An 11,216-nucleotide genomic window follows, 5' to 3' on the forward strand; every position below is an offset into this window, starting at 1 on the left:
CTGCTACTGCTACTACTACTACTACTGCTACTGCTACTACTACTACTACTACTACTGCTACTGCTACTGCTACTGCTACTGCTACTACTACTACTGCTACTACTGCTACTACTACTGCTACTACTACTGCTACTACTACTGCTACTGCTACTACTACTGCTACTACTGCAAATACTACAAATACTACAGGTGCGAATACTGCAAACTCCAAAGCTTTAAGGTGCTGCGCAGATGAAGTACTTCCTAAATACTCCAATCACATACTTGTGCTCCTGCATCAGTACAAACAGGTCAGTACTGTCGTGGTACGAATACTTTAAATACCGTCGACTGGACCGGGCTGTTCTGAGGAGCTTCACAGAGGGTCCTCCTCCTCATCAGCTGCAGGTTCTCACCTCCTTCAGGGCCTCCTGTCTGCTTCTCCTCTGTCTCCTCTGTCTTCTTCTCTTCTTCTCTCTTCTTCTTCTCTTCTTCTCTTTTCTCCGGCTGCTGCTTTTCGTCTCCTGGAGGTTTTCGTTTGGTGCCACGTTCAGATTAAACTCAAAAACACAGAAAGTCTTTGAGTCCAGACTCCTCCCCCTAACCCTCCCCCTGCACCTCCCCCTGCACCTCCCCCTGCTCCTCCCCCTGCACCTCCCCCTGACCCTCCCCCTGTACCTCCCCCTGTAACTCCTCCTGTATCTCCTCAGTCCAGGTTCAGTCCAGTTTTAATGTATTTTTTCTGTTTTTGAAGGAAACTTCTTCATTGCGCCCGATGGAAACTTTCCTTTGGCCGATTCTGACACATGTTAATGTTTCTGTGACACATGAAGGGGTCAGTCCAGTCCTGGTCCTGGTTTAGTCCAGGTTTAGTCCAGGTTTAGTACAGGTTTAGTCCAGGTTTAGTCCAGGTTTAGTACAGGTTTAGTCCAGGTTTAGTCCCTGTTTAGTCCAGGTTTAGTCCAGGTTTAGTCCAGGTTTAGTCCAGGTTTAGTCCAGGTTTAGTCCAGGTTTAGTCCAGGTTTAGTCCAGGTTTAGTCCTGGTCCTGGTCCTGGTTTAGTCCAGGTTTAGTCCAAGTTTAGTCCAGGTTTAGTCCATGTTTAGTCCATGTTTAGTCCAGGTTTAGTCCAGGTTTAGTCCTGGTTTAGTCCAGGTTTAGTCCAGGTTTAGTCCAGGTTTAGTCCAGGTTTAGTCCAGGTTTAGTCCAGGTTTAGTCCAGGTTTAGTCCAGGTTTAGTCCTGCTCTGATCCTGCTCTGATCCTGGTCTTCAGGAAGTCCCTCAGCCCTTGGCCCAGACTCAGGCTGAGCTCTTGGTCCTGCAGCGCCCTCTGCTGGAGCTCAGCCATTACAGCTCACAGGGAGTTCATGTTGCACTGAGACACCTTTAGTAATCAGATTACTCGAGTAATCAGATTACTCGAGTAATCAGATTACTCGAGTAATCAGATTACTCGAGTAATCAGATTACTCGAGTAATCAGATTACTCGAGTAATCAGATTACTCGAGTAATCAGATTACTCGAGTAATCAGATTACCCAATAATCAGATCTGATCTATTCATATTATTGTTATATTATTGTTGTGCTTTTATTTACTCATGACTTCACAATAAAAGCTCAGTCCAGGCACTTCCTGTTCCTCCACAGTAAAGTCCCGGCTCGGGTCCAGGATCAGCTGATTAGTTAAAGAGGATTATCCAGCGGGTCATCTCTGATCTGCAGCTCCTCCACAACGGCACGGAACAGCAACCAGGAGGAAACCGGGAGGAAACCGGGAGGAAACCGGGAGGAAACCGGGAGGAAACCGGGAGGAAACTGGGACTAAACCGGGAGGAAACTGGGACTAAACCGGGACTAAACCGGGAGGAAACCGGGACTAAACCGGGAGGAAACTGGGACTAAACCGGGACTAAACCGGGAGGAAACCGGGACTAAACCGGGAGGAAACCGGGACTAAACCGGGAGGAAACCGGGACTAAACCGGGAGGAAACCAGGAGGAAACCGGGAGGAAACCAGGAGGAAACCGGGAGGAAACCAGGACTAAACCAGGACTAAACCGGGACTAAACCGGGAGGAAACCGGGGGGAAACCGGGAGGAAACCAGGAGGAAACCAGGAGGAAACCGGGAGGAAACCAGGAGGAAACCGGGAGGAAACCAGGACTAAACCAGGACTAAACCGGGACTAAACCGGGAGGAAACCGGGGGGAAACCGGGAGGAAACTGGGAGGAAACCAGGAGGAAACTAGGAGGAAACCAGGACTAAACCAGGACTAAACCAGGACTAAACCGGGACTAAACCGGGAGGAAACCGGGAGGAAACCGGGAGGAAACCGGGAGGAAACTGGGAGGAAACCGGGAGGAAGCCGGGAGGAAACCAGGAGAAAACCGGGAGGAAACCGGGAGGAAACCAGGAGGAAACCGGGAGGAAACCGGGAGGAAACCAGGAGGAAACCGGGAGGAAACCGGGAGGAAACCAGGAGGAAACCGGGAGGAAACCGGGAGGAAACCAGGACTAAACCGGGAGGAAACCAGGAGGAAACCAGGAGGAAACCGGGAGGAAACCGGGAGGAAACCAGGACTAAACCGGGACTAAACCGGGAGTGAGCTAGCCTGCTCAGAGCCCAGGATCCTAAACTCAGGTGAGGAGCAGGAGTCAGAGGGAGCTGTGGTCACAGAGACCGACGACATGTTACTGTAACTACAATACTACTGTAGTAACTACTGTAGTAACTACTGTAGTAACTACTGTAGTAACTACTGTAGTAACTACTGTAGTAACTGTCTGTGTTTCCTGCTGTAAACATTGCACTACATGGATGAGGCCTAACGAGTTTAAAACTGTGGTTCCTCAGACCTGGACCTTCTCTGCGCCATGTTGGACCTGACCTGGACTCAGCAGCAATGCACTCTGGGAAACGGAGTCTGAGCAGGACCAGACTCTGAGAGAACTTCTGTCCACCAGGATCTGAAGCTCTGCAGTCCTGTGGTCTGTCCGTCCAGGGGAGCGGATCCTTCTGTTCTCCCTCTGGGTTCAGGAGGTGTTCCTCCTGTAGGAGACTCTGAGGACAGGGTTCTCCTGAGGTTCTTCTGCTCTCCCTCTGGGTTCAGGAGGTGTTCCTCCTGTAGGAGACTCTGAGGACAGGGTTCTCCTGAGGTTCTTCTGCTCTCCCTCTGGGTTCAGGAGGTGTTCCTCCTGTAGGAGACTCTGAGGACAGGGTTCTCCTGAGGTTCTTCTGCTCTCCCTCTGGGTTCAGGAGGTGTTCCTCCTGTAGGAGACTCTGAGGACAGGGTTCTCCTGAGGTCTCTCTGCTCTCCCTCTGGGTTCAGGAGGTGTTCCTCCTGTAGGAGACTCTGAGGACAGGGTTCTCCTGAGGTCTCTCTTTTCTCCCTCTGGGTTCAGGAGGTGTTCCTCCTGTAGGAGACTCTGAGGACAGGGTCAGGTGACCTGTGACCTAACCTAATGTTTGTGCAGCTTTGAAGAACCTGCTGTGAAACTGAGCGAGACTAAACTACTGATGGAGAAGGACATAACTCTGGGTACTACAGTGATGTCACAGTGATGTCTGAGGTACCACAGTGACTTTACAGTGATGTTTGGGGTACTACAGTGATGTTTGGGGTACTACAGTGATGTCACAGTGATGTGTGGGGTACTACAGTGATGTTTGGGGTACTACAGTGATGTCACAGTGATGTCTGAGGTACCACAGTGACTTTACAGTGATGTTTGGGGTACTACAGTGATGTTTGGGGTACTACAGTGATGTCACAGTGATGTGTGGGGTACTACAGTGATGTTTGGGGTACTACAGTGATGTCACAGTGATGTGTGGGGTACTACAGTGATGTTTGAGGTACCACAGTGACTTTACAGTGATGTGTGGGGTACTACAGTGACTTTACAGTGATGTTTGGGGTACCACAGTGACTTTACAGTGATGTGTGGGGTACTACAGTGATGTTTGAGGTACTACAGTGACTTTACAGTGATGTTTGGGGTACTACAGTGATGTGTGGGGTACCACAGTGACTTTACAGTGATGTGTGGGGTACTACAGTGATGTTTGAGGTACCACAGTGACTTTACAGTGATGTGTGGGGTACTACAGTGATGTTTGAGGTACCACAGTGACTTTACAGTGATGTGTGGGGTACTACAGTGATGTTTGGGGTACCACAGTGACTTTACAGTGATGTTTGAGGTACTACAGTGATGTTTGAGGTACCACAGTGACTTTACAGTGATGTGTGGGGTACTACAGTGATGTTTGGGGTACCACAGTGACTTTACAGTGATGTTTGAGGTACTACAGTGATGTTTGAGGTACTACAGTGATGTGTGGGGTACTACAGTGATGTTTGAGGTACTACAGTGATGTGTGGGGTACTACAGTGATGTTTGAGGTACTACAGTGATGTTTGAGGTACCACAGTGACTTTACAGTGATGTGTGGGGTACTACAGTGATGTTTGGGGTACCACAGTGACTTTACAGTGATGTTTGAGGTACTACAGTGATGTTTGGGGTACTACAGTGATGTTTGGGGTACTACAGTGATGTTTGGGGTACTACAGTGATGTTTGAGGTACCACAGTGACTTTACAGTGATGTTTGGGGTACCACAGTGATGTTTGGGGTACCACAGTGACTTTACAGTGATGTTTGGGGTACCACAGTGATGTTTGGGGTACCACAGTGACTTTACAGTGATGTGTGGGGTACTACAGTGATGTTTGGGGTGATGTGTGGGGTACTACAGTGATGTTTGGGGTGATGTGTGGGGTACTACAGTGATGTTTGGGGTACCACAGTGACTTTACAGTGATGTTTGGGGTACCACAGTGACTTTACAGTGATGTTTGAGGTACCACAGTGACTTTACAGTGACGTAATGTCACTGGGCCGCGTGGTCCTGACCCCCTCTGACCGCCGCTCGCTCGCCCGCGTCCTGGTGCTCCTGAACTGGGTTTCCGTGGTTACGGGGGCGGTGCTGGTGCTGGTGGGCGTGTACCTGTGGGTGGAGCTTTGGCGGTGGGAGGTGGTGCTGTCGGAGGGCGTGGTGTGGGCGGTCCCGGCGGTCCTGGTGTGGACCGGGCTGACGGCGTGCGTGGTGAACCTGACGGGGGCGCGGCTCTGCCTGGACGCCGCTGACGTGAACCGTTTCCTGCGCTGGAAGCTCGCCATGGCGCCGTACGTGGGCGTGTCCCTGCTGCTCACCGCCGGCGTGCTGCTGGTCGCCGCCCTCTGCCTCGTCGCCGCCGCACGACTGGACGGCGCTCTGGAGGCGGGGCTTAGCGCCGCCATGAGGCGCTACAAAGACTGGGACCGACACCCGGGACTGAAGAGTCGCCTGGACCTCCTGCAGATCCACATGAGCTGCTGCGGAAACGTCCGGTACCAGGACTGGTTCAGGGTCCAGTGGGTCCCGGACCGGTACCTGGACCGCAGCGACCCGGGAGTGCGAGCGTGAGTAACACTTACTGTCCGGTATACACGTGTAGCACGACCTGTGAGTGTGAGTAACAACACATACTGTTCAGTATACACGTGTAGCACGACCTGCGAGTGTAACAACACATACTGTCCGGTATACACGTGTAGCACGACCTGCGACTGTGAGTAACAACACATACTGTCCGGTATACACGTGTAGCACGACCTGCGACTGTGAGTAACAACACATACTGTCCGGTATACACGTGTAGCACGACCTGCGACTGTGAGTAACAACACATACTGTCCGGTATACACGTGTAGCACGACCTGTGAGTGTAACAACACATACTGTCCGGTATACACGTGTAGCACGACCTGTGAGCGTGAGTAACAACACATACTGTCCGGTATACACGTGTAGCACGACCTGCGAGCGTGAGTAACGACACATACTGTCCGGTATACACGTGTAGCACGACCTGCGAGCGTGAGTAACAACACATACTGTCCGGTATACACGTGTAGCACGACCTGCGAGCGTGAGTAACAACACATACTGTCCGGTATACACGTGTAGCACGACCTGCGACTGTGAGTAACAACACATACTGTCCGGTATACACGTGTAGCACGACCTGCGACTGTGAGTAACAACACATACTGTCCGGTATACACGTGTAGCACGACCTGCGAGCGTGAGTAACGACACATACTGTCCGGTATACACGTGTAGCACGACCTGCGACTGTGAGTAACAACACATACTGTCCGGTATACACGTGTAGCACGACCTGCGACTGTGAGTAACAACACATACTGTCCGGTATACACGTGTAGCACGACCTGCGAGTGTGAGTAACGACACATACTGTCCGGTATACACGTGATGTCACAGTGATGTTTGGGGTACTACAGTGATGTCACAGTGATGTCACAGTGATGTTTGGGGTACTACAGTGATGTCACAGTGATGTCACAGTGATGTTTGGGGTACTACAGTGATGTTTGGGGTACTACAGTGATGTTTGGGGTACTACAGTGATGTTTGGGGTACTACAGTGATGTCACAGTGATGTTTGGGGTACTACAGTGATGTTTGGGGTACTACAGTGATGTTTGGGGTACTACAGTGATGTTTGGGGTACTACAGTGATGTTTGGGGTACTACAGTGATGTCACAGTGATGTTTGGGGTACTACAGTGATGTTTGGGGTACTACAGTGATGTTTGGGGTACTACAGTGATGTTTGGGGTACTACAGTGATGTCACAGTGATGTCACAGTGATGTTTGGGGTACTACAGTGATGTTTGGGGTACTACAGTGATGTTTGGGGTACTACAGTGATGTTTGGGGTACTACAGTGATGTTTGGGGTACTACAGTGATGTTTGGGGTACTACAGTGATGTCACAGTGATGTCACAGTGATGTTTGGGGTACTACAGTGATGTTTGGGGTACTACAGTGATGTCACAGTGATGTTTGGGGTACTACAGTGATGTCACAGTGACGTTTGGGGTACTACAGTGATGTCACAGTGATGTCACAGTGATGTTTGGGGTACTACAGTGATGTTTGGGGTACTACAGTGATGTCACAGTGATGTTTGGGGTACTACAGTGATGTCACAGTGACGTTTGGGGTACTACAGTGATGTCACAGTGATGTCACAGTGACGTTTGGGGTACTACAGTGATGTCACAGTGATGTTTGGGGTACTACAGTGATGTCACAGTGATGTCACAGTGACGTTTGGGGTACTACAGTGATGTCACAGTGATGTTTGGGGTACTACAGTGATGTCACAGTGATGTCACAGTGACGTTTGGGGTACTACAGTGATGTCACAGTGACGTTTGGGGTACTACAGTGATGTCACAGTGATGTCACAGTGACGTTTGGGGTACTACAGTGATGTCACAGTGATGTTTGGGGTACTACAGTGATGTCACAGTGATGTCACAGTGACGTTTGGGGTACTACAGTGATGTCACAGTGATGTTTGGGGTACTACAGTGATGTCACAGTGATGTCACAGTGATGTTTGGTGTACTACAGTGATGTCACAGTGATGTTTGGGGTACTACAGTGATGTTTGGGGTACTACAGTGATGTTTGGGGTACTACAGTGATGTTTGGGGTACTACAGTGACGTTTGGGGTACTACAGTGATGTCACAGTGACGTTTGGGGTACTACAGTGATGTCACAGTGACGTTTGGGGTACTACAGTGATGTTTGGGGTACTACAGTGATGTTTGGGGTACTACAGTGATGTTTGGGGTACTACAGTGATGTTTGGGGTACTACAGTGATGTTTGGGGTACTACAGTGATGTTTGGGGTACTACAGTGATGTCACAGTGATGTCACAGTGATGTTTGGGGTACTACAGTGATGTCACAGTGATGTCACAGTGATGTTTGGGGTACTACAGTGATGTTTGGGGTACTACAGTGATGTCACAGTGATGTCACAGTGATGTTTGGGGTACTACAGTGACGTTTGGGGTACTACAGTGATGTCACAGTGACGTTTGGGGTACTACAGTGATGTTTGGGGTATTACAGTGATGTTTGGGGTACTACAGTGATGTTTGGGGTACTACAGTGATGTCACAGTGATGTTTGGGGTACTACAGTGATGTTTGGGGTACTACAGTGATGTTTGGGGTACTACAGTGACGTTTGGGGTACTACAGTGATGTTTGGGGTACTACAGTGATGTTTGGGGTACTACAGTGATGTCACAGTGATGTTTGGGGTACTACAGTGATGTTTGGGGTACTACAGTGATGTTTGGGGTACTACAGTGATGTTTGGGGTACTACAGTGATGTCACAAGTGTGTTAGTAATAACACTGACAGACTCCGCACAAAATATATATATATAAGTAGTTCTCGGTACAAAATACTCAAGGAAAGTACATTTAAGGCAGTACATTACTGGAGTACATTTACTGGAGTACATTTACTGGAGTACATTTACTAGAGTACATTTACTAGAGTACATTTACTAGAGTACATTTACTGGAGTACATTTACTAGAGTACATTTACTAGAGTACATTTCTAGAGTACATTTACTAGAGTACATTTCTAGAGTACAGTTACTGGAGTACATTTACTGGAGTACATTTACTGGAGTACATTTACTTAGTTACTGAAGGTGTCCCAGCCTGACCCCGCCCCTCTCTCCGCAGACGCCTCAGCTCCAACGTGATTGGTCAGTACCTGTCGGACTCCGTCCCCTTCAGCTGCTGTGACCCCGCCTCCCCCTGGCCCTGCCCCCAGACTCACCTGAGATCCAGCCCCGCCCCTCACTTCCGGTCCCTCGCCCAATCGTCTCGCTCGCTGGGCCTGTGGGGGCGTGGCTGCAGAGAGGCGCTCGAGACGCACTATTCGTCCATTCTCCACCACATCAGCCTCATCGCCGTGGGAGTCTGGGCCTTCGAGGTGAGACACGCCCACAACGCCCCCTGCAGGTGACGTTTAGGTCAGGTTTAGGTGACATTTAGGTGACGTTTAGGTCAGGTTTAGGTGACGTTTAGGTCAGGTTTAGGTGACGTTTAGGTCAGGTTTAGGTGACATTTAGGTGACGTTTAGGTCAGGTTTAGGTGACGTTTAGGTCAGGTTTAGGTGACGTTTAGGTCAGGTTTAGGTGACATTTAGGTGACGTTTAGGTCAGGTTTAGGTGACGTTTAGGTGACGTTTAGGTCAGGTTTAGGTCAGGTTTAGGTGACTGTTTTTTGGCTGATGTTTCGGTGGTTTTTAGCTGATGTTTCGGTGTTTTTCAGCTGATGTTTCAGTGTTTTTCAGCTGATGTTTCGGTGATGTTTAACTGATGTTTCGGTGGTTTTTAACTGATGTTTCGGTGGTTTTTAGCTGATGTTTCGGTGGTTTTTAGCTGATAATTCGGTGGTTTTTAACTGATGTATCGGTGATGTTTAGCTGATGTTTCGGTGGTTTTTAACTGATGTTTCGGTGGTTTTTAGCTGATGTTTCGGTGGTTTTTAGCTGATGTTTCGGTGGTTTTTAGCTGATAATTCGGTGGTTTTTAACTGATGTATCGGTGATGTTTAGCTGATGTTTCGGTGGTTTTTAACTGATGTTTCGGTGGTTTTTAGCTGATGTTTCGGTGGTTTTTAGCTGATGTTTCGGTGGTTTTTAACTGATGTTTCGGTGGTTTTTAACTGATGTTTCGGTGGTTTTTAGCTGATGTTTCAGTGTTTTTAGCTGATGTTTCGGTGTTTTTAGCTGATGTTTCAGTGTTTTTAGCTGATGTTTCGGTGGTTTTTAACTGATGTTTCGGTGTTTTTTAACTGATGTTTCGGTGATGTTTAACTGATGTTTCGGTGGTTTTTAACTGATGTTTCGGTGGTTTTTAGTTGATGTTTCGGTGGTTTTTAGCTGATGTTTCGGTGGTTTTTAACTGATGTTTCGGTGGTTTTTAACTGATGTTTCGGTGGTTTTTAGCTGATGTTTCGGTGATTTTTAGCTGATGTTTCGGTGGTTTTTAGCTGATGTTTCGGTGTTTTTAGCTGATGTTTCGGTGTTTTTTAAGCTGATGTTTCGGTGGTTTTTAACTGATGTTTCGGTGGTTTTTAACTGATGTTTCGGTGGTTTTTAACTGATGTTTCGGTGGTTTTTAGCTGATGTTTCGGTGGTTTTTAACTGATGTTTCGGTGGTTTTTAACTGATGTTTCGGTGGTTTTTAGCTGATGTTTCAGTGTTTTTAGCTGATGTTTCGGTGGTTTTTAACTGATGTTTCGGTGTTTTTTAACTGATGTTTCGGTGATGTTTAACTGATGTTTCGGTGGTTTTTAACTGATGTTTCGGTGGTATTTAGCTGATGTTTCGGTGGTTTTTAACTGATGTTTCGGTGGTTTTTAACTGATGTTTCGGTGGTTTTTAACTGATGTTTCGGTGGTTTTTAGCTGATGTTTCGGTGGTTTTTAGCTGATAATTCGGTGGTTTTTAACTGATGTTTCGGTGGTTTTTAGCTGATGTTTCGGTGTTTTTAGCTGATGTTTCGGTGTTTTTTAAGCTGATGTTTCGGTGGTTTTTAACTGATGTTTCGGTGGTTTTTAACTGATGTTTCGGTGGTTTTTAGCTGATGTTTCGGTGGTTTTTAGCTGATAATTCGGTGGTTTTTAACTGATGTTTCGGTGGTTTTTAGCTGATGTTTCGGTGTTTTTAGCTGATGTTTCGGTGTTTTTTAAGCTGATGTTTCGGTGGTTTTTAACTGATGTTTCGGTGGTTTTTAACTGATGTTTCGGTGGTTTTTAACTGATGTTTCAGTGTTTTTAGCTGATGTTTCGGTGGTTTTTAACTGATGTTTCGGTGGTTTTTAACTGATGTTTCGGTGGTTTTTAACTGATGTTTCGGTGGTTTTTAGCTGATGTTTCGGTGGTTTTTAGCTGATGTTTCGGTGGTTTTTAGCTGATGTTTCGGTGGTTTTTAACTGATGTTTCGGTGGTTTTTAGCTGATGTTTCGGTGTTTTTAACTGATGTTTCGGTGATGTTTGACTGATGTTTCGGTGGTTTTTAACTGATGTTTCGGTGGTTTTTAGCTGATGTTTCGGTGGTTTTTAGCTGATGTTTCGGTGGTTTTTAACTGATGTTTCGGTGGTTTTTGGCTGATGTTTCGGTGGTTTTTAGCTGATGTTTCGGTGGTTTCTGTGGTTTTTAGCTGATGTTTAGGTGGTTTTTAGCTGATGTTTAGGTGGTTTTTAGCTGATGTTTCGGTGGTTTTTAACTGATGTTTTGGTGGTTTTTAGCTGATGTTTCGGTGGTTTTTA

At 47.6% G+C, this 11,216-nt stretch overlaps 2 protein-coding genes across 2 annotated transcripts in view; one reads left to right on the top strand and one right to left on the bottom strand.

The window, feature by feature from the left end:
• The window catches only part of LOC306974682 (C-1-tetrahydrofolate synthase, cytoplasmic-like), a 19,900-nt gene extending 19,390 nt beyond the window's left edge, over positions 1 to 510 (bottom strand). Inside the window, exon 1 of the mRNA XM_079572055.1 lies at positions 396 to 510. The gene's annotated coding sequence lies outside the window, so the exon portion shown is untranslated. The remainder of the gene's footprint in view (positions 1 to 395) is intronic.
• A 4,364-nt stretch (positions 511 to 4,874) lies between these two features.
• Positions 4,875 to 8,904, top strand: LOC306974713 (photoreceptor outer segment membrane glycoprotein 2-like; the record flags this gene model as incomplete). Its single annotated transcript, XM_079572085.1, has 2 exons — positions 4,875 to 5,449; positions 8,619 to 8,904. The coding sequence occupies 2 exons, from the start codon at positions 4,875 to 4,877 to the stop codon at positions 8,902 to 8,904; spliced, it is 861 nt and encodes a 286-aa protein (XP_079428211.1).
• Positions 8,905 to 11,216: the final 2,312 nt, after the last annotated feature.

The sequence above is a fragment of the Gobius niger genome (genome assembly GCF_951799975.1).
Source record: "Gobius niger genome assembly, chromosome: 15".
In the NCBI taxonomy this organism is placed as follows: domain Eukaryota; kingdom Metazoa; phylum Chordata; class Actinopteri; order Gobiiformes; family Gobiidae; genus Gobius; species Gobius niger.